The 26,614-nt window shown below is 42.9% G+C and overlaps 2 protein-coding genes across 2 annotated transcripts; both read right to left on the minus strand.

Moving 5' to 3' along the window:
- Positions 1-673: 673 nt before the first annotated feature.
- Positions 674-5,182, minus strand: tigarb (TP53 induced glycolysis regulatory phosphatase b). The gene is made up of 6 exons (XM_035603855.2): positions 5,100-5,182; positions 4,711-4,748; positions 4,248-4,369; positions 2,637-2,714; positions 2,428-2,538; positions 674-1,750 (listed from the first exon to the last, which is right to left on the minus strand). Exons 1-6 carry the CDS (start codon positions 5,129-5,131, stop codon positions 1,340-1,342), a joined length of 792 nt encoding a protein of 263 aa, XP_035459748.2. The 5' UTR covers positions 5,132-5,182; the 3' UTR covers positions 674-1,339.
- Positions 5,183-5,760: 578 nt separating this feature from the next.
- LOC118288503 (G1/S-specific cyclin-D2) lies at positions 5,761-18,698 on the minus strand. Its single transcript, XM_035614681.2, has 5 exons — positions 18,273-18,698; positions 17,043-17,258; positions 13,982-14,141; positions 11,219-11,367; positions 5,761-8,904 (listed from the first exon to the last, which is right to left on the minus strand). Exons 1-5 carry the CDS (start codon positions 18,465-18,467, stop codon positions 8,740-8,742), a joined length of 885 nt encoding a protein of 294 aa, XP_035470574.1. The 5' UTR covers positions 18,468-18,698; the 3' UTR covers positions 5,761-8,739.
- Between the last annotated feature and the right edge of the window lie 7,916 nt (positions 18,699-26,614).

Here is a 26,614-nt window from a genome sequence, read left to right on the forward strand (position 1 = left end):
GCCCGACACCGGCACATAACCTAATTTTTTTACATGACAAAATTAAATGTTGTACCACTGAGAGTGGTATCAATCTACCCATCTACTCTCTGGCAGACATGGCATTTTAAAACCCTTTACTTTAGTAAAAAGTAATAATGCTACTGTTTGATAATACTTTCAAAAACCTTACTCAAGCGCAAAGGGTGATATCAGCAAACGATTATTGAATATCAGAAGTTTAAGTATTCATCATGCAACAGTATGGCCCCTTTAAGCGTTACATTGATATCTATTATTATTATTATTATTATTATTATTATTATTATTATTATATGTGTTAACTAATAAGCAGGGTTTTAATGTTGTAACTTATGTTTAATGTTTATGTTTGTAACATCTGTAAAGTCACTGTGACTATACTAAAATACAGTATAATTTTACTGGTGTTTAATTCAACCACTACTTACTGTATAAGATTTTGTTAGATGCTAATCCACAACATAATTCATTTTACCTCGACATTTAATTATGTAGCATTGAAGAGAGTATGAACTTCATCTACGCAGTCAGTGGTGATGGGAAACACACAAACTCTGATTGAAATATTAAAAAAACCCTGAATGACAGATGATCTAACTTCTTCTTACAGTATATTTTCTATTGTATCAGAAAATTAAAAAGTACCTTCGTATTCAATGGGATATGGATTTTATTTTCAGCTTATTAACATAAATAGATCACAATGCGTTTGTTGTGTCGTAGCACCCACGAACGAATACATCAACGGATTCCATAAATGTCGTTTCACAGCAGCATATTCAGATGCCTGCAACCTTTCTTTAATTTATATATATAAGCATAAAAAAATGTCTTATTTAACACAAACTCAACAAAGATCCAGTGGTGTCATCTCGTATTGCACATGAGTAAAAATGAGCAGCCGCACAACCGCATCACAGGAGAGGCATCGACGGAGAAACGCCTCGCCCACTGACAGTGTTCACGTTAAATAGTCCCACTTTGGTATAACATGATAAAAAATAAAGGCAATAAAATATTAAATAAGGAGAATGACACGTGAGTCCTTACTGGCCGACAGTTGGAAGGATGAAATGGTTTCATAATACTCCTACGGACAAATATTTCGACTATTGATCCACAGTAGAACACATCGATTACTGAGAAACAGAATTTACCCTGTGCTTTGTTGTGTTCAGTTACCTGTGACAGTAACTGTGAGGTCTTTGCCTCTTATTTCCCTTTAATGTTTATGATTGTTTTGTTATACGTCAGTTATATATACTGTGCGCAGATGCTGCCCCCATAAAACTTTGACCCCATTTCTTTTCCGTTTACGCTATTCGGCAGCCGTGAGGTTTTCCAGGTGGTCCTTTCTGTTGGTGAAAACACACCGGGCGGCAGAGAGCACCGGGCCCGAATCGGACTGAGCGAGAGTGAGAATGAAGCGGCTGATGCCGGTGTTGGGACACGGGGAAAACAGCTGGGACATCTTCACCCCGGGAGGCAGGGAGCACTTCAAGTCCTCCACGAGGTGCACGACGGCAACGCGGATGTAGGCGCCGTGGCTCACGACCAGAGCGTGGGCCGACAGTCCCTGCAGGCCGTCGTCGGCCGACCCACCAGAGGCCGGGTCTGAGGCGGCAGCCGCCCCCGATGCTCCAGCGGAGGCGTCTGGCCCCGGCGAGCCATGCTCGTCCCACATTTGCTTGAAAAGCACTTTTAGGAATTTTTTGAACCGCAGCTTCACCTGGAAGCAAGGTGAAAATATCCAGAGCTAAGAGATCACAAAGATTGCTGAACTCCAGCAGGGGTGAGAGCCTGTGAGGACTGTCTGATTTCTGTTAGCTGATTTTTTTAAAGCTGCTTTTACTTATATATTTTTATATCCTAGTACATACTGTATATATGAAAATTAGGACTGAAATGATTCATCAAATAATTTCGACAATCAATTAATCGTCATTTTTCAGGCAGAAATACTGTGCCTACTTTTGTTGACAACAGCTTTTTTCAGTGAGGATTTGGTGCTTTTCTTTACAGACTATGATTTTAAGATGAATATCTTTGGGTTTTGAACCGTTTTGTTGAACAAGTGATTCTTTTAGGTGTTGAAAAAAATTCTCCTGTGGCCTAAAAACCCATTGAATGTTCAAAAATACACAGTTGTGAAACTTAACACAAGACTGTTTATCATGTTTCTTAAGATTTGACATTTTGAAGATAAATGAAAGTTATAACACAAAAACACTGCAGCAAGTCTTGCAGCTGAAAGTTTACGTACAATGTCCCCAAAAGAACACTAGATGGCGCTGTTGTATAAGGAATATTCTTTTGACCTTGAGGTTCCCAAGTGTCCGTTTTCAACGTTCAAGCAGTGACTAAAGCAGTTATACCGAAAAAAGGATGAACGCTGCACTGACTCACCTGGACCAAAGTCTCTCCCCCTGGTGGAGTGTAGTCACGACACGCCTGGCCGGAAGCGTTGGCCATGTTCTTCAGATCCTCTTTGGGACGCCCTTCAGCGACGCCAAAACCCTGCACGGACAACAATTTACCACAATTTACCGGTCAGGAGAGATTCCATGTAGTAATGTTATAGCTGTGACATGTGGTATAAAGCCGACAGATCTCACCCTCTCTCTGAGCAACGGCTCCAGAACCATCTCCATGCCAGAACAGTGACTGTTGCTCCTCAGGATTATTTCAGCTGTCTGGATGGAGGAAAATGTTAATACTGACTCAATGCATTTACCAAAAAGACTCGAGTCGCGGTCGAAAAACCAAAAAGAAAATAGCATTAATACGTTGTCAGCATCGGTGAGTCAACACCCACAAAGACATGAATGTTCACACAACTATTGCACATGCACATCCTGTTTTTCCCCCTCTCGTCCTGCACAATCAGGAGAAAAAAAAAATGTTAATGACATTTTAAATGGTTTCCACTGAAATGTTTGATCCCGCCTGAAAAACCTGAAGCATCGGCTCCTATTTACCACTAACTCACATACATTTAGAGACAAGTTTAGAGATTTGAACTCCAACCCGGGGTCGAGAAGCTCCAAATTAAAATGTTGTGGTTACAATTTAAGTAAAAGCCAATCACAGAGCTTCCCTTTGTATTTTCGATGCACGACGCAACATACGACCCCGGCTTGATGTTAACAACTGGATGTAAACAACCACCATGCCAAATTATCACACAGGACTTAGTTCAGATTTTGATTCTTCATTAAGGAGGAAAAATGTGCGTGAGGTCTGGCAGGAGGACGTTTGCCAGGTCTGGAATTACTTTACCCAAAAAGGTCACTGACGCAAGGCCAATGCACAATGACTGTATTGAAGTAAAAGACTTTTTATTTTTAGGACATTTCATCAACCAACATGAGAAGCTCCACCGACGACATACCAAAATTCTTCAATTTAATCCGATAATCTTGATATGTTATTGGATCAAGCGAGTAATAAATAGGAATGTGTTAACGTTAGCTGTGACTCATAATAGCAAGCTGACATGTATCCCTTTTATTTTGTTTTTACCTGACCATACAATTCTTAAACTGAAGCAAAAAAATCTTGTAACTAGGGAGACAAGGTTTAAAAGAAAAGGGCTGTTTTTATTTTGTGTTTTCATGCCATCACACTAATCCCATTAAAAAGAGCAAAACCAGCTACGTGTTAAGTCTGTCTCTCAGAACTTTTCCGACGTCCCCCGGCCCGTCTGCACTGCTGAGCCACAAACTCATTTATTCCTACTGAAGATGAAAATGTTTAAAGGCTCCTGGTAATTTCCTAAAACAGATGGACACTGTGGCAAAATTGTCTCAAGGAGCGGAAAGCTGCAAGACAGTTTGTGAAATTGATTCATAATAAATTAAAGTGCAAGTGTTTGTGTGTGTGTGTGTGTGTGTGTGTGTGTGTGTGTGTGTGTGTGTGTGTTATCATGGTAAAGAAGGAACTTGTCACCTGCTGACAAGTTTTCAATCTCTGGACAACCATGGCATAGATTCATAATAATATATATCAGGCCGCAGATACACAAGCAGTATAACAACAACTTTGGTCTTCTCGTGCAAAATGGGAGAATATCACCAGCGTTATTGTTCAATATGCCAACAGCACCACACAGAAAACATAACATACATCATCTGTACTTTTATTAAGTCGTAACAACACTACACATGGCAGGAGGAGTGTGGTGATGTTTTCCCCCTGCATGACCCTGTTGTATGAGTCTGTCTTACCTGCACCGCCCGTTGTAAGTTACTGGCGTACACGCGGTTGAATGTGACGTCTGCGAGGTATCGTCCGACTGCTTCGCCCTGCCGCGCGCCTGTCTCCGACAGGAGAGTGTCCACGCCTTGACCTGAAAGCACAAAGTGCAGTGTGACGTCACGCGGTGTGACCCAAGTTTTGCATTTCTTTTTAGTTTTTTTTCTTCCTTCTGTGTCTTTCGGTGGTTGATTTGTTCCTATTTGCAGCCGTTAGGCTTCTCTTCATCTTTCTTTCAGCGTGAAGTGAATTTGACAGACTTGCTTACAAGAAAAATGTCACTTCAAAAGGAACCTGACCCTTGTGGGTAACGGCAGTTGGGTAAATGTACTCAGTTACTCCCCAAACCAAGTGTCATGAAAGGCTTATTTAAGGCTAGAACACACACATCTGTAAACCCCCCATGCTTATGATTCAACTCTTTGTGTAACGTACCTTGCAGCAGCTTGTCTCTGTTGTACTGTGTTTCCCCACTGCGTGAAAACAATGTCACAGAATTAGCTTAAACACAAACATGTATTTTATCATTGACAAATAAGTAGTTCTGTTCTGTATCTAAATTAAAGGACTGACACACACACACACACACACACACACAAGCGCACACACACACACACACACACACACACACACACACACACACTTGTTCACGTCATTCAAGTCTTGTTTCTGATCACTGAGCTTCATATTGAGAGACGCCATGCTACTGTAGTGACCCACTGACAGGACAAACTGTAGGACACACCGACATAACCACTTCATTCCCTCTTAAAGTCCTCTGACGATATTAGGGAAAAATTAAGCCGGAAAAATTCATCACTTACTGTCGTATGAGCGTTAAACTGAACGTCAACATCTTCGGCGGCGGCGGCGGCGGCTCCTCGAGACACTTCCTGGTTCGAAAATATGCAAGTATGTGACGTAGCCCCCCTGCGTAAGCACGCACATCCAATCGCAAAGCAGAGCTGCGATGCGGAAACAAAAGCCTGGTAATGCTAATGCTAATGCTACCATCACCATGCCACCACCACTATTACTAATAATAATTCTATTAATTTATACATACATACACATTCAAATGAATTACTTAAAAGTACATCTCAATGTTTTGAAAATATTCCAATTTAAATACTTTAATTTCTTCTTTGTTGTATCTTCAATTGAGTGAACTAGCACACATTATAATACAGTTATATATTATCATAACTATTATTTGTCCCTTTTTGGGATATATTGAATATTGTTGGTGATTTCTGTTTGATCACTTATCAAGGTCAGAGGACCTTTGATTTTTTTACAGTTGGAATGACAAACTGAAATGTGAATTATTACAGAACTGATTTTTTTTCATTGTATATAATATTGTCCATTTTCAGTGATGTATTCGCCCTCTGGGGGCCAACTGGGAAGTAGGGTATAACTAAATCCAAGTCACAATCTAACAGAATTTTTAATTCTGCCGAGAGGCAAAAAACACCAGTCACATGATTTTAGCCAATTTATTGATGAGAAATTATTGAGGTACACTGTGTGGTTGCACATGGGGACAGTGGGAGAGGATTTTGGAAAATAACAACCACACCGAACAATTACAAGACATTCTTGTGGTTTTTAAACTTTGACCAAATAGGTACCTCAAAAAATAAACCATATTCCACTTCATTCCAATCAACTGATCTGAGCATGCCAATGAAATTCAAAAAAATGTATCTATTATTTTGTCTTTTTGATACATATATATATAAACATATAGTAAAGGCTGTTTTTGACTTAGCACCACATGTATGAAATAACCTATTTTAGAGTATGGGGCACGTTTACCTGCTCAGTGGAATCTGGTGGTTGATTTTTTTTTCTTTTTAATTTAAAAGAAGAAGAAGCACCATACTTCCTCTCATCCACACAGGCAAAAAAATAAAATAAGGGAAACCCGTCCAACAAATTCAGAGTGAAAACGACGTTGTGTGATACGAAGTGTGATGAGGTAATGATGAGATGGGCTCTCGCTCTATCCGTCCAAATAAACCTGAGGTACACAAACATTACAAAGAAGCAGCAAGAATATGATAGAGTATAAAGATACAACTTGAAAAACATAGAAGAATAAAACATGCTAATCAAAAAAACAAAAACAAAACAAGATCGGCAAACACAAGTACTTCCAGTCCCGCACCAAAACCATTATGTTCCCTCCGGTACACGTACAACAGAAAAGCAAAGAAGACATATACAAAAATTCATAATATAGCAGCACACAAGTGAATCACAATAAGGCATCTTTGTGTAAGACTAGAAAAGAAAAGCTTCATAGCAGCAAGAGAATCATGTGTATAATCTATTTTTTGTCGCTTTGGAATTATGTCTTACAAATTATACACAAAACATTTAAAAGCTCGAACATCTTGTCTGTTTAAGGCAAAGTTTTTTTTGGGGGGGTAAAAACATTTGGCTTTAGCACAACAGTACACGCATGAACACAATTTAGAAAACTATGTCTGTTCTAATATATATAATGAGGATTTCTGCTCTCAGGGAAATTGGTTATATACAAACTTTCTCACCGTGTAAACCCCTTCCTACCCATGTCTATAATGGAGAGAAGTAAAAAAAAAAAAATGGCAGTTTCAAAGTTTCAGTTGGGAGAGCATTTTACATAAGAAGAACAAAACATTAGGAATAAGGTTGGACACAGTATGTGTTGAACTCTAGATCTATTGGAAGGTTTTGGCTATGAATTAACAAGATTTCAAGTAAATAAACGCACTGGATCAAAAAAACCAAATGAACAAAGACTAAGTCTACATGTGACTTGGCTTTACGTAGTTTCTATACTATTATACAATAACCGCTTATCCTACGTCTACTCACCCGTCGAGGCATTAGCTTTCAAGACATCGTGCGTTACCCCATGGGAATCCAGCCCAGAAAGAAAAAGAAAAGAAAAAAAATTCAAATAACTTAAAAGAAAAACTAAAATGAAAAAAAAAATAACCCTACCAACCCCACTGAAGTCTCCTCAACCACCATCCCCTTACCGATCTTAAGGAGTGTGTTTTTAAAAGTGCATCAAAATTGTTAGAAGTCGCCCACTCTCCATAAAGTAAAATGGAATATAAAAAAAAAAAATTATAACAGGAGAAACTGCGGCACACCCAAACTGATCCGGCAGACATCATCAGGGATTTTTTTTTCTTTCCTCCTCCTGTGTGTCACCCAGGTATCAGAAACATCATATAGCTTAAGTTGATTTCCTCGCCGTCTCACGACCATCCATCAATCCAGACTTCACTTCCCACATTACTGTACTCATCCTCTTCCAAAAACCTCATGAGAAACCCCTTCAATCTTCACTCATTTCCTCTCAAACCTGTATAAACTTGCAACATCTGCTTTTTTCTTTTTTAGATTTGACTAGTAACACAACATCGCTAATACCTGACTAAAATAACCACCTCTAAAACGAACTACTCAACACTCCTGACTGCTCTCGAACACGGAAGGAGCGACGCTAAAATCTTTTTCAACAATCAAATGTGACCTTGCTGAATTCAAGCGTGTGTACACACCGTGTCCTGTTAACATACTGTACTCGTCTGTGGCTCTGGCAGTGAAATTAAGACCTTAGGAACCGACCTTGTCTTTCTGTTCAAACCTTTACAACCATTAGCCATTAGCCACTGACCCCCACCTCCCTCCCTCCCTGACGTCCTTCCTCTGTGAGCAGGCCCAGCCCACTCCTGGCCAGCACTTTTTTTTTTTCAGCATAAATAATAAGAAGTGCTACGGGTGCACCCGGTATGATAAGACAGAGAGAGCAGGTTACCGACGGCAACGCTCTTCTGGCTGCACATCAGCTTCGTCTAAATGCCATGTACTGTATTATCACTACTGCACAGATTTACGGATGAGGGAAAACTCCACCCCACCCCCTCCCTCCCCCCGGTAAAACTGTGAATTGATAACTGTTTGCTAAAGATGATAAAAGAGTAACATAACTAAATGCTTGCTAAATATACATTAATTATCATATTAATTTTTTTTGCTAGGTTGTATCAAAAGAAATATGTATATTTAATATAATAATGCTATTTTTTTTGTTCAAGTATGAAAATATATTCAGGTTTCCATTCTGGGAAAACCTAAGGCACTATCAAGTTTTCAAGAATTTACCTTTTTCTTTTTTTCTTTTTAAATAGCTTGTTTGATTACATGAGGCCCACAAAAAAAAAAGGTACACCCAGCCGGGTGTGAATAGGGCAAAAAAAAAAATTAAAAGAAGGAGAAAAACTATTAATTTCTTAACTTCTAAAAGTTCATAGATTGTCACACCGTCACTCATGAAGTGACTTGACGTAGATACTAGCAGCTCACGCTTCCCCCCCCTCCCCCTCCCTCGCTCACTCCGGTTAGTTCATTGGTAGACAGGCATGAGTGGTGTGTGTGAATCGGTTTGGCGATGGCAGTTCATAAGTTGACATCACGCACATCTGTGGGGGTACTGGACTGGTCTTGCTGCTCCCTCGCCTTGTTGCCCGCTCGGACGCCGGACTCCTGCCGGTACTGCTGCCCCCGCTGCAGGCTGGTGGCCAGCACGCGCTCGATCTGCTCCTGGCACGCCCTCAAACAGTCCTGGAACAAGAGAGGGTCAGAGGTTTGGTTTTTTATTTATAATCTCATGCAAGGAAAATACAAAATATACACAGAAAAAGTGATGGTCACTCAAAATGTCATTATCGACCAGTTAAAGGTTGTAAAATGTGTTGTTTCACCATTCATACCCACACATACTGCATAAAAATGTGAGGAATATGGTACAATCTGCTTCTTTTTTTGTGCCCTTTTCATATATATGCCTGTAAAGTTTTACAATGTCTTTATAAAAATGACTTGGGATTTTATGTGAAAGTAACACATCAGCACTGACAGCTGGTTTCCTCAGCTCGCCTCTACATTATACACAAACTTTTATATAAAACTGAGTATTCACAGATGATAGAGACGCGTTTAATTTCTACACCTGTACGCAAAAACACCAGGGTGCAAAAAAATCTGCCATTTCTGACAAGTCCAACATACAAGTAAGTCGTTTAACTGCTTTGGTCACATGCAATGGCATACCAGCAGGGAATTATGGTTTTGTAGGTGGTCCTGTCGGCATCATGACCAGAACAATGGGTACCAGTACACGCCAATGCCAACAACAAAGAGCTACACGGTGGGCACAGCAGTCCACTCTGACACGAGGCCCCGTGTGTGTGTGTCCGAGGTACGAGTGAAGGGATTGGAGCTCTGTGGTTCATGAGGGGACAGATCAGCAGATCTGAAGCTCTGGACTCCCCTCCCCTTGGGGTTTACAGCACGGTCAGTCCCATGCGGAGGGCCTAGAGGAAATGGCTTTGACCTACTGCACCCTGACCCTGTGAGTTTGGGTGTAAGACAAGAATATAGGACAGTGGGGCCGGATGTTTTTGGACAACTCCTCTTGTGAGAGGGGAGGATTGTCGTCCCCGTCTCCCCTCTGCAGGTCTTGTTCTGAAGATGTGGGAGGTCTGCCTCACCGAGCCGCGGCTGCAGGAGTCTTTAAGAATGCACCGGGGCTCGCAAAAAAAAAAGAGAGGCCAGCATTCCTTTGAAATGTACACATAATTGGAACCCGATGGGCCTGCAGTCGGGGGGTGCCTGTTGTGACGGCTGGGGTTGCGGGGCGCCCATCGCCATGGCAACACGACCACAAGCCCAAGAGGCAAACCGTGTCGGACGTCTGGCTGTGGCCCCTTTTCGGGATTTACAGGCTTTCTGAGCCGGTGTCACAAAATACAGTGACACGGAAAGTCACACACACTGGAATAAATATGGTTAAAGTAGAATCTTTTCAAAATAATATGATGATTGTGATTCTATTTATTTGTACAAATCACTAGAGAACGGCGTAAACTCAGTTCAAATTTAAAAATGGATATTATTACCCACCGATGAATTGCACCTAATCGCATTATAGCGGCATGTGCAAGTTATGAATAATTCGATGTATTGAAGTCCACGAAGGCCCAACAGCACATGTACACAGTGCAGACTCCTTTCAAATTTTGAAATGCTCAGTGTTGCACACTGATCAATTGTACGTGACCTAATTTAGATATGTGTCTGCACTATATGACTTATGCAATACATTAAAGTCTATGGAGGTGTGCTCCTATTGTACTTGCACTTGTGTAGAGTACGAGCTCCAGTCAAACTTCAAACTGATCAAGCATCTGCCCGTATGATTACATTTATATTTTTTTAATTGTTATAACAATATATTATGTTTTTAATGCATCTATGGAGATCCATTCACTCCTATTGAATTTATAAAACAGCCACGTTCCAGCATTACTGTGCAAACTCCCTTCCAATTTCAGAATAGTCCGTATTAAACACTAATCAATGATAATATTTCCACTTTGTGAGTTATAGAACAAAGCTTTATTCCATTAAGGACAGTAAAAGTGTCCCGTCCGCAGGTATTAGGGCGGCTTTTGGTTAACTCTCCGTCCCTCCATTGGCGTTTCCTGGAAGAGAACACTCCTTCCGCTTCAATTACAAACGTGTTCCTCCACCAGGAGGGGCAGACGCAGCTAAAGTGGGAGCCGTGCACAGAAATTGCATGTGTCGTACCGCAAGAATGTGGGCTCTGAGTTTTAAGAAGACGTTCCCTCTGCCGCTGCTCTTTATAGCAGCAGTCTGGCTCCCCAGCCAAGAGCCAGAAACTTACTCCCTCCCTCTCTCTCCATGAAAAGTAAATAGCTTCAATCTGCCACTACTGAAGTCATCACTGTTGTTTACTAAAGGGGCCTTTTTAATGGGGCTGTCGTGAGATGTTGCAATGATTATTATTATTATTCACAATGCATTGTTGTGCAGCACTTAAACTAGAATCATCTCCCCCTGCTGTGACACTCACCACCTCCGTGTTGGTGATCTTGGCCAGCAGGTCTGTCAGGTTGTCTCGACTCAGCCTCTGGTCAGAGTGGTCCAGCTGCAGGCCACATACGGCGGCTCCCATGCTGCCTGTGGCGATCATGGAAGGAGGGTTCATGGCGAGGCGGTCATCTGGCGAGGAGAGAGTAAAAAAAAAAAAAAAGGCAATTAGTCAAGCAGCAGCCTTTAGGCCGTAGTGACGCACGGAAATGACATTTCACAGCTTTGAGATGAAGCTCTGCTGAGCTTGAATCAGCCCAGAGGAAGTGTGACAGATGCACGAGAGGTGCAAAACATCTGAATCATCCTCGGCCTGCGCAGCTGAACCCGACTTTCCCACAGACTGAATTTCAACAGACGGGGCCGCGTGGTGAAACCTGTGTGGTTTTCCGTCGTAGAAAACTATAGCCCCTGATTAGAAAAGCAGAGTAGGAAGCCTCCTACTCGCCGAGAAATGAGTTCCAGGAACGACTCCCTCCAGTCCATAACCGAGTCAAAAAAAGACTTAAGCGACAACAGGCCTGGACGGAGGAGGCGGAGGAGGAGTACAGCACAAAACCTGAGCTGAGAGGCTACTTTGAACGGATCATGATTTCCGCTCTCACCTTAAGAATCATTTTTGATTTCATGGGAAACCCTGGGGTCATAAAGAATCTTTTGAGTTCTCTGAAATGTACTTGTCAGTTCACTAAGAGACATTTTTACAAGGAACCAAGAGAGTTGAGCTGAGATAAGGGTGTGATGGACCTTCTCGCTATGGACGACATCATGTTTCATGCAATCATCGTGTCTACAGGAGACCAAACCATGACAATGAATAAGAAATCAAATCCAAATCATATATTTACACGGTGCAAAAGTCTTAGATAGATATTCATGAGTATAGAGTATAGACTGGGATAAACACCAACCATTGTGCATTGTGGGTAATGTAGTCAAGTCAAAGTTTATTTATATAGCACGTATAAAACAACCACAGTTGACCAAAGTGCATTACCGGCTTAAAATACAGAATATATATATAAAACAGGCAGGAGGGACAAAGAAGAAGAAGGCATGGAATTAAAAAAAGATGATACGTCTCGATCTGCTGCATTTGTTTTGAAGGTCCGTCGTAAGTCTTAAAATGTTACAGGGAGCATTTTGCATTTATCTCATATTCATTTCAAAACTGACATGAGAATATGCAACATTTCCTGCATCAGCTGATTGGTAGCGAGTACGTTTTAGCGACTCTAGACCTACTTGTAGCTAAATTGCATTGTGAAATATTCAGGGAGGAAAATTTAGAGGCGAAACACGCTCAGATTCATCACCGCTAACGACAGAATCACTCCGAGTGGAACAGAAAGTCATCGAAAGAAAGTCACTGAGCTCATCTTTAAGAGTTTCTCCTAATCCGGTCAGTTAAAAGCTACTTTAAGCAGTAAGATGCTTTGAGATTCATTCCCTAAAACACACAGACGTCTTATGGTCCCAGGCAGCACATGTGCATAACAAACACTCATCTCAAAGGGCAGGTGAAACGGCGTGCGCAGTCGTTCACATAGTCGCAGGCCCAGTGCCACCCAGCGGTGATGGCCCGGTTTGCTGTGATTAAACCCTGGAGACCAGCCCTGATTCGCTACGCCCATCCTCTCTCCTCCAGGGACAAGCTGTCCATAGGAGGAGCTCCTCCATCATAAGAATAACATCTCGACTCCATATAAAACTCCAAACATTTACATTACTGCAGAACCACAGCAGGCCTCCTTTTTTTCCACTGTGGCTGCTTTGCGCTTGGATATAGCTGCTTATGAATAGCAGAGGCGACCACTGAAACACACCCAAATATAAAAAAATAAATAAGTGTGACACTAAAAACCTTGCCGAACAGCGTATGAAACTCATTGTAGGAGCCTATGGTTCCAATAACTAGCTCTAGTAAACAAGTGCTTATTGGCAGGATTCGCCTGCGATGGCATTTGGGGGGAGTTTTATTGCACTAAAGTGACCTCCTTTGTTTTATTTCCTTCATTGAATTAGCTGAAAGGAAGTCGCAGATGAAAGACAGCCTTGTGACAGAGGAGCGCTGCATTGTGTATGTGTATTAGGGTGATCCCGCGCTAGTGTTTCTATTCAGGATATGAAAATATTAGAGGGTTTCCTAGTGTACACAAAGGAATGCCATGGAAATTCACCTAGGGAAAGGCCTGAGGGGACATATCTGAGTTTGCGCTTTCTCCAGAGCCGCCAAGAGTTTATTCTGGACGTAATGCCGAGGATGCGAGGAGGAAGGAAGAGCACTGGATCGGTGCCCTGACTTTTTAAACCTGGAAGCTTCTCCGTCAACAAACAACACTGGCAGAGTGGGCGCATAACTGAGTCATGCACCTGAGTCATTCAGCAAAATGTGTGTGTGTGCTGGAGTAAAAAATTACAGAATGATAAAATCAATGCCCATCACCATGTACGTGGCTAAACTAAACACAGCACTTAGCCGATTTTCTCAGGCGCTTAGCAAGAGAAACGTGGACATTACGACCACTTTGAGCAGCTTTCTGCAGCTGCTGAGAAAAACCCCTGCTACAGGCTGCGGAGAAACAAGTGGACAAGGCAGCCAGGAGGAGTGTGCTGAGAGAAGAAAGAGGTCACAGATGACTCACAATGGGAGAATGTTTGTGTGTGTGGGAATATTCTGCTGGATGTGGGAGTAACGAGGCGAGCAGCAAAGTGAGAAAAGCAGCACAAAGTGATATGCATTTACCTGTGGCACAGAGGGCGATGAATGTCAGCGTGTGCTTGCGGACCATCGCCAGTTTGTCTTTAGGAAGGGGCAGCCTGCGTATGATGTGTTCTATGAAATCGTTGGGGATGACAGAGGCCATGTTCCACTTCAACTTCCCCAGCACCACCAGTTCCCAGTCCTGAAAGACACAGAATGAAAAAAATATTTTAAAAAAGATCAGTACAAATACAGCTTCTAGGCAAAAAAAAGAACTTGACTTAGTCAGAGGGTTAAATGGCGTCATGCCATGCCTCCATTGACCGTGAAAAGGATCACAGTCCATCTCTATTCCCAGAGGAAATGGCTCTGCAAGAGGAGTAACATTTCTTCGCTTTTTTATCTCTCCTCACTGTATCTTATTATCTGCATGCCATTCTCATTCCTCGCATCCTTTGTGTTCATATCGCCGGCATGTGACAAGCTTTTGCCCCGCTTAGAGGCCCGGGCCAATGAGACAGCTAGCGCCTTCCTTCCTGTCACAAGCCTCACAGCCACGACCATGAGTTTGCACTGCACAGGCAGCAGCAGCAGAGTCAACTCTTCATACAGCCAAGTATCTGCAACCAGCAGAAGAAGGTTTACACATTTGATGATTTCATTTCCTGTGTGTTAACCGGTTTTAAAACTGTTTTAATGAAATCGGCTTTCAGTGTTTTGAGTCAGAACAAGAACAAGGGTGCAACTAAAGCATTTCTATAGTTAGTGTATAAAATGTGTAAACATGAATAAGAGAAACGCTTGTAAATGTTAGAAAAGAGCAGAGACACATTTCCGTTGTCATTATCATTATCAGAACTTATGAAATTTACGCCCACAGAAAAGATAACTATTGACTCTTGTTCCAAGTTGTTGAAACTTGGAAAAAAAAAAAAGGTTGCCTCATGAACGGCTGCCCCTCGGGATTTCCACAAATCTCGCTAGCAAAGAGACATATTTGGAGACACTCGCACCGATTTTTAGTGCACATCTCTAGATCTTTCGTAAATCGCGTCACAGCCATCGATATGTGGAGGATTTGGAAGAATCTTGTCACACAAATATCACAAATATCCATACACATTATCAAACATGAGCGCAAGTCTTGTTGCACATTTTCAACATAAAACTGCAGCAGAGCATCAGAGTATGGGACTGTAAAGTTTGCAGCATTTCCTGACATGAAACAAGAAACAAGACAAATAGTAGGAAGAGGTGTACGCCGACTGATGTGTCTATTGTCACTGCACTGTATTAATATATGTTATATCTGAAGCATTATTTCATGAGTCCTTTGTGAATGAAGCGTTTTCTTAACCCTAACACTCAGTTGCTAGTTATTAAAGAAAAACAAAACACAGTTTGTGGTGCTGCTGAACTGTGCAGCATTACACCGACAGCTGTTCTATTATTTTGTCCATCCTATAAATATCAAGAAACCAGATGTCAACTGGAAGTACAAGCTACCTAAACTGGCAGACTGCACTTTGACTTGACGATTGACGACTACACGATGGATAAACGCTGATGATTTAAACTTCTCACTTCCTGTGTCACCTAAATAGCGAACGTAGTGAACAACGAAACCCCACAGCCTCGCCCCTCTCCATCATCCGGTGCTAATCCGTCATCTGAAACGTCAGCATCATTGTTCACATTTTCGTGGGGTTTCCAGCACATAACCTGTCATACACATGCTTGCATTAAACCCATCGAGCCCCCAAGGAGATAAGTTGACTGTGACATGAGCGGGGCGGAGGTTTTGTTGTCTGCGCGTTCGCTTCCTGGACAGCTGCCACGACACACACACACACACACACACACACACACACACACACACACACACACACACACACACACACACACACACACACACACACACACACACACACACACACACACACACACACACACACACACACACACACACACACACACACACACACACACACACACACACCCTCCCTCCAACTTCTCTGCTGCAGCAGCGGAGAGTTCATTACAAGGAAGAGCTGCAACGTCTTTCGCTGGCTCCCGCTTGCGTCCTCTGAGCATCCTGTGAGGATATCCAGGAATATATGGAGTCTTACAACCAGGCGGAGCATCAAATGGGATGAAAAATCATTTCCCTCAAACGCTGCAGGCAACACAGGAAGATGTATAGAGAACATATGGAGCCGTTTTGTTTGAAAAAAGACACAGCAGGTCCAACCCTTAAAACGGTCATTCTGAACTTTACCTCTTCCCAGTTTCTCAACTGGGAAGTTAGTTAGCATAGTTAGCAGAATATCTCAGGATCAATGGAAGGTTTGAACATTAAACAGCAAAGTCAATCCGCCGATGAGGACTGTGTGATTTGGTGGAAAGCTCCGAAAGTATCTTGCATGTGGAACTCGACTGGAGATTTAATATAATTAATACAACATCAGAAAAAAAAAGATCTCAACTTGAGCTTCCAGGAACTTGTGATGGCTGTTTTTCACAATTTTCTGACAATCCAGGAAATAGGCATTAGCGGTTAGCTAATGATAATAACAGCTGGATGCAACAATCCCCTTGATGTTTCCTGGCAGATAATTCACACAGTTTATTTGACAAGCTGCACGATGGTAAAATACAAATTAAAGTATTGTTATGAATACCATGGAGGGATATACTCCTCTTATTAATCATCATATGGAAGTCGGAAGGTAATACTAAAGGGATTCTTGGCTGTTTTTACAGTATAGTTGATTCTATATCTATTGGAAACACAACAGTAAATCCATGTATTCTAAGATAAATCCAAATTCCATGCTGCATAACTAGCACTAGGTGGCATCACACCCCTCTCCCGTCCACATGGACCCAAAGAAAGGATGTGGCTGTATTGTGCGCACAGCTCCACTCTTATAGAGGAAAATGGGACACTTCCTGTGGAACAAATTAAGCCATTAGCAGTATATAAAATCATCCCCAAAATGTGATACAGCATTTCTTTTTTTTGTATTCTGCCATGAGCAAATGGATGGATGGGGGGAATGAATAAATGAATGGGGGTTTTGAGAGTCGTCCACCCTCTTACCAGCAGTTCCCGCGGTGCGATGGAGTTGTCTGTGTACATGCAGAGTTTCTCTGCGGAGAGTGGCCGGCTGTCCTTTAACTTGGAGGCCAGGAACATGCACACGGCCCCCAGGAGCTGCAGGTAGCTCTTCCTGGTGGGCATCACCGCTAAGAATCTGTCCAAATAGTTAATGGCCAGGGGGAAGACGTCTTCGTTGCTCTTCTCCTCCTCGCACACCTGGGAGAGGGACAGATGCGGAACAGAATGAACGTGTGTAAAATGTCAAATAAAACTAGATTAGACTTTTTTTATATATGTATATAAATATATATCTATATTAGAGTAGAGGGGCAGTTAGAGGAAGAGGGTGCTTTTGGTTCAAACTGTGTTCATTGTATTTTTCTTCTTCCACGCTGGACTTATCTTGGGTTAAAGGTTAAATCGTTACTTTAAACATGTCCTTGGTCGTCGGCTGCAAAAGTCAGGGAGGAGGCAGCAACTAATTAGTTCAATAGGAAGTCGTTGGGCAAAACGAAAAAAAAAAAAAGAAAAAAAAAAAGAAACCCTCCTCGCCTCCTCTCTTCCTCGTTGGGGCCCATTGTCGTGGTTCAAAGAAAGAAATTAAAATAAAAGAATACACACCATCCGGGGGCTTTGCAAAGTGTTGCAAAATATCCCCGAGTTGCGTTCAAATCGTTCCCGACGGTCAGAAAAAAAAAAGAACTAAAGTTAGCAAACACGAGGCGGTGAGGGTTCGTTTCATTATCTTTAAAAATGAAAGTGGCTTTCTGCCCCTCACGTTGCCTTGCGCCCGAGCAGCCCTGTGCGCGTGTTGCCTCCTTAAAAAAATTAATAATAATTACTGCGAAGGGGGAAATGTGGCGTTTTCGACGATGACAATTAAGAGCAACTTCCCCTCTGTCGCGTGCGCTAGCTGGGCGACGGAAAGCGACGACGTCGTCGCCGTAAACCGATGTAAATATCAAGCTAGGCTATTTTTTTTTTTTCGTTGCAGCAGACTTCTCCTTCTCCTCCTTCTTCGTGCTGGAATTCCCGAGTCTTCCCACGCCTTTCTGGGCTGACTCGCTGTCATTCAAATGGTCAAAACGTCCTACGACAAATTTTAAAAAAAATAAAATAATAAAAAAAAAGAGCTCGAACGTGTGTTTGTCAACATGCAAAAACAAAAACAAAAAAAAAGTAATTAGCTTCAAAAGGGTTAAGGCAGAGAGAGAAGTATGAGCCACAAACCTCGTGCATCCAGCCGGCGACCATTCGTCTCATGTAGGGCTGGATGTCCTTCTGCACCCGCTGGAAGTACGAGCACTGAGGCAGGAACCGCTCCTCGATCGTTAATAAACTTTGCAACACTCGGTCATCACAGAGGATGTTCGGGTCCGGCTGCGCTCTCACGGTTTTGTCCGACTCCAGGCAGTACAGCTCCATGACTCGGGCCCCCCTCCCCCCCTCCTCTCTCTCTCTCCACGTCTTACTTTCTCTCACTTTGGCTAAATAATACAGTTAATAAATAAATGTCAGGGTATTGTCGACAGGAGGAGGAGGAGGAGGAGAAGTGCCCAGGACGAAGCATGAAGCTGAGACTGGCCGGGGCTCGCTCCAGTCCTGCTGCTGCCTCTCGGTTCACTTCTTCCTCTGCTGCGCTGCTCGTCGGCGGCGGACACGCCGAGCTACAGGACTTCCGGTGCGACCTTCAGAATAAAAGCCCCACGTGGACTAAAACTCTACCCTATTTAATTGCTACTCTTCTTCTACGGACTGTTTTCTTCTCAGCTTCCTGTCTTATTGTTCGGGCTTCATGCGCTTCCCCCTTCTAACTTCGCCACTTTCATTCTTTTAGCTATTGTTCTTACTTATATCTATTATGTTTTATCTTATTTTCCTTTTAGGTTTGCTCCACAACTGGTTTAAACTGCAACCCACTTTTATGGCGCTTTTATATCAGTCTGCAAATACAGGCTGTATAATAATTGATCAACAACATCATGAAGTTTTTATAAAAAAAGTATATAGAATGAAAGAGTAGAAACTAAAATATGAATTACATCAGATTTTACAAGGCCAGCAACAAACATACAATACACAAACATCTCAAGAGACAAATATGTATTGGTACAGCAACATTTTTATAATTATCATCATCACACAATATAGATTAAATACATAATGACAACTATACCAGTGATTTGGTAAATGTGACTTTAGCTTAATTTACAAAACATTAAAAAGTAATATATAACTGATGAAAGCAATATTTGGTTAAAAATTCTTTAAAAATTAGATCCAAACAGTGAAAAAATAAGGAACAGAGTAATAATGTAAAAACAAACTAGCATAGAAAGAAAAAAAGACTACAACAATGACAGTTCTTAGTTTTGACAGATACACGTTTTGTTGAAACACGATAGGTGGATATATAAATTGCTACTGACAGATGCTAGATAGGAAAGTAGACACAACATTAATAATAATAATAATCATACATGAAATATCAATAAATTGAAGTTGGCCAGTAATGCATTGTTATCATCAGTTGGAGACGAGAAATTCTAGCACCAACTGAAAGCAAACTGCTGAAGTATTCAAATTAGGAAATAAAAGGTTATTTTACATTGGGCCTCTAAATATCTCCAGCTGTAATTAAAATACACAGCATTTTGTGCGCCATGCAGGTCTCTTGAAAGATCTGTCTGATACCAGATGTTTAGAACAGTAGATGTAAATGATCATAACAACAGGAATAGCAAAACTGCGAAAAATATGTTTTATATTAATTTCCTTGGAGGCAGCATTTGAGTGAATATCAGCAAGAATGATGTATAGAAAACTGGAAGAATGCCATGTTGCTCGTCTATAAATTGCTGATTGTTTACATTATCCTATGCCGTTTATGGTACAAATCAGCACGTTGCACTGTCTGCAATTAGACCTGCATATCTCCAAACAGCCAAAACAGCTGGCCCGACGCGTGTGAAGACAGCGCTATAAAATGGAGGCTGAAGAACTGAAAGAAACTCATAGTCTCCCTTAAGGCTAGCAGGTGGTGGATTACTGTGTACAAAGATTATTAAAAGCATGCATGCCAAGAATTAGTAAAATGCTTGCAGACATACAATTCTCCGCCCTTTAACCTATCTGCTGTTTGTTTACAGGGTGGCCTCTGCATCACAGTTTAATTACTCAGTTTTAGCTAATAGGATCATATCTTTCTTCACGTTAAGTGAACATGCAACCTAAATTATAAACCCATGTGTTTTCCTAATCAACCATCATTGCATTCATAGCTCATAGATCTTTTCAAGATCCAACCTTGTTCATATTAAGCTTTTCTCAAGTTTTCACAAGACTTACATCAACTAAGCTTGTAATGACTCAATCTTAAGATAGGACCAAAATGTATCAATTAAAATGTCAGAAATAGAAAAAATATTCATTCATCAAGGAAGTTAGCCTACTAGCTAATAGTTAATATGTTGGGCGAATCTATCATTCATGCTAGCAGCATGGCTCTAGATCTATTGGGTGGTTGGTCCAGTGATTTGGTTCAGTTGTTAGATTCTGAATTTCAATTTGTTCAATTATGACCTGCAAATTCAATGACATTACCATCAGCCTCAGTTCTACTTCGTTTAGTATGATTTAGCAAATGTTAGCATGCTCACACACTAGACTAAGATGGTGAACATTACCTGCTAATCCTCATATTAGCATTGTCACTGAGAGCATGTTAGCATACTGATATTAGCATTTAGCTTAAACTGTGCCAAAGTCTCACAAAGTTGCTAGTGTGACTATAGACTCTTGGTGCACAACTTCAGCTTGTTGTGGTAATGTGCAATGGTCGTTGCTTAAAATCCGTTGACTCAGGTCATAGTCCTGCCACATGAGCTGGAATCCATGGGACACAGTGTGATGTTGCAGACATCCTTATGGCAAAGGGTGTGGACGGCATGATGATCCCTTGCCAGAGAAAAGGTTTTCGTAAAAGGAAGTCCTTTGGCATGGGGTGGCTTGCCAGAGGATGAAAAGTATGAGGATGGATGCAAATCTGCAGAGAGCGCTTGTAAAACGTGTTTGTTATTTTGTCCTTCCAAGACAGGATCTACTCTGTAAAAAGGTTGTGTTATAATAGAAGAGGAAGCTATGAAGTTGTCAACTCCCTATCACTTTTGATCTATGAAGGCCGTTTCAGTCACTTGTGGCTGTCTGTGCAGTTTCCCATCAGAGAGACACAAATATTTCCAAAATATATTTCCTTGCATCTAAATTTGCTGCGTCGAATCACATGTAAGTAAATGTTTGCAGTTAAGAGTTGAACTGCTTCTCACTGGAACAATTTCACAAAACGTCCCCCTTTCACAGTTGCCGCCGGAGAGCTGATTGAGATATGAAGTGCCACTGAGGAAAAATAGAGGAGCACTGTGGAGCTTTTATGAGAGGAGACTGTGAAGTGGGAGTGGGAACTGTCTGAGGGAATGTCAAGGTTAGCAAGATTAGTTCTACTTCAAAGGAGGGGGTGTGCGATTGAGAGGCTTCATCTTAGAATTGAGATTTCATGTCGGAGGGTTATCCCTTTGTCTATGCATGGAGAGGATGGCAAATCCCTGGGTCTCTCGACAAGAGGCCAAAGAAGCCTACCATACCAGACATTCAAAACACTGACACTTGAGGGAAACAGAGGTGTCAGACAGATAAAGCAGCCTTACCCTGTTGCTGCTGTTTGTGCATGTGTCCTATGATAACACATGTCAGCTGCTATCACACACTCCGGGCTGCACAGAGGTAATAGAGAGCGGCCAAAGCCCTGGGAAAACGTGGAGGAGCGTGAAATCACCTTGATCCAAAGATTCCTGCTGCATACCAGTCCACTGAACCCACCAGAGCACAGGGGCCCGGAGATGGGCAGCCTGCCACAGATCAAGCGAAAGAGACAAAGAAAGAAAGAGAAAGAGAAGAGGTGGAGGGTGATAGTCAAGATCTTTAATCCTAGAGATTGGTTTAAAGCTTAACATCATCTTATGCATTTCCTGTGCGAGATCAAGTTAGTCGCTCCATGAGGGAGGCCTCTCTCGGATATAAACACAGGATTTGCTTTTACATGCCAGTTTCAGGGCCAAGCTTGATTACAGGTTGCCCATGTGCTCCGAGTCAAGCTGGCTGTTTGGGTTTACTGACAGTAGAGAAGAGGATGCTATGGCTGGAATGCTGTGGTGTGAACAGCGGTGAACACTCCTCCCAGTGCTGAGTGATGGCTGGTGTAGCTCAGCCCGTACAGTAGAGAAGTGGCTTCTGTCTGTCACATGGTTGCACACTGTATGTGCTTTCACATCAAGTGACTACACCACACTGGAAGTGGACTAAACACCCCTTCTCAAACATAAAAAGTAGGTGACGTGAAGGTTCATGGGTCATGGTATGTCCTCGCTCATTCACATGCTATTCTGGTCATGCTATCAGAGGCGTGGAGTGCAACTCTATCGCGAGTGTCACACACATCAAAGCCATCCAGTCACTGCCACATACTGCAGAGTGGCTGGGGGGGGGGGGGTGGGACAGAAGGCACTTTCCTTCTCCAAGTTCAAGAAGTGCAGCGAATAATGCGCAGGATTGCAGAAATAACCGTTTGGAGCAGCGCTGCTCCCAAATGTTGCTGTGGTTTTTCTTTACCCAGCATCTCCGAATTACATTTTTTTGTTCCGTGTTAATTCTGCTTCCTTAGTGCTTGAGTAACTCCCATCATGAACCCTTAAGATGTAATTGGAAACCCTGCGGCGCAACCAGCTAATTTGCACTCAACTATGCAGCAAGATTAGAAAAGTGTCGTCAAATCGGCACAGGAAAAAAGAGGGTGTTCCCCACACAGTGTCTTAGGAATGTTTTGGCTAAACTGAAAGCCATCATTCAAACTCAAATGCCAACGTTGAGGAAGACAATGACGGGACAGACAGCAACATCCGGGCCTGGTCTTTAGTTGTCTCGTTCGCGAACACAAGAGGGTTTCTTTTCTACAGTTTGGGCCTCGGTCACTGTTGAATCTCCCCCCTCTTCCATTTAGTCTGTATACAAGTCTGACGTCCGGCAGCTTGCATCCCTCACTCCGACCAGAGTCTCTGAGAACATTGCCCTATTCTCCACCAAGAGCTCAGGAGTAATAACAGACAGAGGAGGGGAGAGGAAGAGGGTATATTTGAAACAAAAGGGGTTCTATAAGGTGCCAGAACAAGGGGTTTATAGGATTGTGCTGCAAAATGCTCAGCGCTGCTGTAAAGAATCCATTAAAGGGATAGTCCAACATTCGAGGACATATCCTTATTTGCCTTCCAGCGAGAGCTAGATGAAAAGGTCAATACCACTCCAATATATGTTTGCTAAATATGATGCTACAGCCAGCGGCCAGGTAGCTTAGCTTAGCTTAAAGCCTGAAAAACAGTCCGGCTCTGTCTGACAGCAACACATTCCACCAATCAGCACCTCTAAAGCTCACATATTTGGTTGTTTAATCTGTACAAACAACTATTAAAACTACACATCAAAAATATATCCAAAAATCTGGGAGAAAACACATTTTTCTGCGTGGGGGTTGTGGGAGGAACATTCAACACAAAGGCAGGCCTGGAGTCAGTCACAAGCAGCAAAGCGACATTGGTTGGATTTGAAGTGAGTGAGATCACATCCTCTCAATTTCACAATGAACAAACTTCGTGTCTAGAAGGACTCGCTTACATATCTGGATAAGATGACGTTTACATCTGTCAGACTGCACAGGAACAGAGCATGCAAGTAGAGCAATATAAAGTAATGTCCACGTTCATGGTATGAGAGGACGGCATGCATCTGCAAAAGAGACTGATGTTCTTCATGTGTGCATACGGCTAGATTTCAGACTGTTATATAACACTGCAGTGGGGGCCCCCTTGTTCTGTTCCAGCAGTCTACTGAAGTTCCCCCAGTTTTCCTGTTCATTTGCCTCACAGCACAGATGTCTCGGGGCAGGCTAAGAAGACAAGGGGGGGGGGGCGACTGGGCCACGGCCAAGAGGCAGCGACTGCCAGTCACAAGTGAACAAGTGTGTGTGGTCAGAGATTAGGGAAGGAAGGACACAAACAAAAATTCCGGCGGAGGAGCTCCTGTGGCAGCTGTGGTTTTCTGAGTGCGAAGGATGCTTGACAACTGGAGCCGCCCCATTGGCCGGCAAAAGATATGTGGGTGTGCCATGGCAGTGGCCCGCTTCCTCTGTGTGATCTTAAATGAGAAGAGTGACAATTCATCAGGGACAGGATGTCCAATAGGAAGACAGATCCCAGGGGTAGATAGAGGGCCTTGCAGCTGGCCACTCAATGACCTTGGATCAAACAAAAGTTAGTCTTCTATCGCTGTCCTTCTCTCAAACACTCTGTGTGCCCACTGAAAAATGAGCCATTAATCAGCAGCAGAGGACTGAGCCGTTTCCAGTAAGTCATTTCGTGTGAGTTTATTTTAAACCAATGGGTCTCACTGTTCCACAAATAACATTGCTTTCTTCGTCCATTCACTTCCCTTCAGCTCTGCAACATTTCCACTCCTGCACACTTACATTTCCCTCCTGAGAGAGGGGAGGAAATGGGGGGCCTCGCGATGTGAACGAGTGCTCTTTGAAAGTGGCTCTAGTGAGGCGATATGCTACTTATAAACGGCAGGCAGGGAGGGTTCCAGGGTCGGACTTCTGGGGCCTGGGCTGTCTGGGAGCTGCCTGGTGTTTTCCTGTGTGTGATGCATTCTAACCCTGGGCCCCCTCAGCTACGGCTGCAGCATAAAGAGGCCTCTGTATGGCTGAGTCAGCTCCTGCCCTAATTCATCTCATTGGTCTCATTGCTTGATTAAATTCAGCAGGGAGACTCAGAAGGCCCCTATTGCCCCCTACACGTCTCATGCATTCAAACAGAGGGATGGAAATCAACCTGTTATCAGTACGAGAGCCGGAGCCTGCCGCAACAATGGCCCTCGTGTACTGCAGAGAGAGAAGCGGCCCGTGAACCGCAGCCAGACCAAACACATTGATGCACACCGATAAGTATCGTCAGTTTCGATCTTTGGTGGGAGTGACAAATATTGGCACCCTAAGCACCCTTAGCCAGCAACGGCATTGCAAAACAGACTTAATTTATCCAGGTAAGCATAGAAGACAAAACCTACAGTATAAAGCAAGACATGCTCCAGAAACGACCACTGCACTGTGACCACAAAGGAATAGTTCAGTCCATCTCTGGCCCGCATCGAGTCGACCACTGCAGTTATCGAGGCAAACAAACAAAACACTTTTGGGTGATGGCGAAATCCAGTGTTTCTCTTGCATGTAGTGTAACTTGGCATTCCAAAGAGCGCACAAACAAAGACAAACAGAAAAGAAAACTGGGGCATACCAGGCCTATCTGCAGGAAATGCCATGATGTGAGCTAACATGGTGATGGTGTGGTCGGGGCTGGATGACAACATCATTCTCCTCCCATCTCCTGAGATCCGGGGGGGGGGGCTGTCCAGCAGTAGGTGAGTTGGTTACCATTTAATAGAGGCACGTTTGCTGCTTCCCTGTTTTCAGTTTTATTGCTAACTGGCTGCAAAGCTCCAGCTAAATATGTACAGACATGAGCGTGCATGTCTAACTCCCAGAAAGAGAGGGAATAAGCATTTTTTTCCCCCCAAAATGTCAAACTATTTCTGTAATGAATGTAATTCTTCTCCTGTAATTTGTAAAACAGTTTGGTCAGCATTTTCCCATGCCTCTCTCCTTTACACATCACTCTCTGGGTGCAGCCCTCTTTTCGCTCAGAGAGCTCAAAATCCAGTTCAACAGGCTGGTCTTTGGTTTAGACACAGAAACAGAGCAAAAAGCACTTCCTCCCCAGACAAAACCAGTTGAAATCAAAACCCGGAGATTAGTCTTAATCAAATAACAAGCTTGCAGAACCAGATAGGGCTTTGTTACCAAACTAGGAGCCCCCTAAGCTATGGGAGGTGGATCAGACTGATCACGATATGGCATGCTACACACGCCCCCGCTCACAATATTTTCATATTACTAGGAACCAAGTGAACATTCCCAAAAGGACTGCCTTATGTAGCAGGATATCAGCCCCATTAATAATAGTGACCGCCCGGGAGAAAACTTCTCCCTCTTTGACTTCTTCCTCCATGCCTCGAGTCATCGCAGATCAAATCATCAATTCTTCCCACCGAAAGTCTGGGAGGATCAGCCACGGGCCAGCCCACGCTGGGAAAGACGGAGGTTCACAGTGCTGCTGCAGCCCGGAGCTGCGATGGTCCGGTTGATCCTAGGTCACTGCTTCCCAGGACCGAGGGCTCGTCCCCGGGGGGGCCCGGCTGGACTTCCAGCTTCATGTATGTCTCCCTGCCTCCTCAGAACTCTCGCAGCAACAACACAACTCTTTGTACTGGTCTACAGACTTTGCACAAACAAGAAATATGCAAGCTACAAAAGTTCACCTTTTCGATACTTTTCAGGTACCTGCTCCTTCTGTGAGTTAACTTTACGCAACTATGCCGCTTCATGTTCTGGTAAGAGCGGGTTGGTTGGCTGG

This window comes from Scophthalmus maximus, chromosome 12 (assembly GCF_022379125.1).
Source record: "Scophthalmus maximus strain ysfricsl-2021 chromosome 12, ASM2237912v1, whole genome shotgun sequence".
Classification (NCBI taxonomy): domain Eukaryota; kingdom Metazoa; phylum Chordata; class Actinopteri; order Pleuronectiformes; family Scophthalmidae; genus Scophthalmus; species Scophthalmus maximus.

What these genes read in the sequence shown, in the direction of transcription:
- LOC118288503 (XM_035614681.2), bottom strand. Translation starts at nt 18,467, where the DNA reads ATGGAGCTGTACTGCCTGGAGTCGGACAAAACCGTGAGAGCGCAGCCG. An exon ending in TCGCCGGCTGGATGCACGAG is followed by an intron (nt 17,259 to 18,272) that starts GTTTGTGGCTCA and finishes TCCCTCTCCCAG; the next exon opens with GTGTGCGAGGAGGAGAAGAG. An exon ending in CATCGCCCTCTGTGCCACAG is followed by an intron (nt 11,368 to 13,981) that starts GTAAATGCATAT and finishes TCTCCTCGCCAG; the next exon opens with ATGACCGCCTCGCCATGAAC.
- tigarb (XM_035603855.2), bottom strand. Translation starts at nt 5,131, where the DNA reads ATGTTGACGTTCAGTTTAACGCTCATACGACA. An exon ending in CAGAGACAAGCTGCTGCAAG is followed by an intron (nt 4,370 to 4,710) that starts GTACGTTACACA and finishes TTGTGCTTTCAG; the next exon opens with GTCAAGGCGTGGACACTCTC. An exon ending in GGGGAGAGACTTTGGTCCAG is followed by an intron (nt 1,751 to 2,427) that starts GTGAGTCAGTGC and finishes CCTTGCTTCCAG; the next exon opens with GTGAAGCTGCGGTTCAAAAA.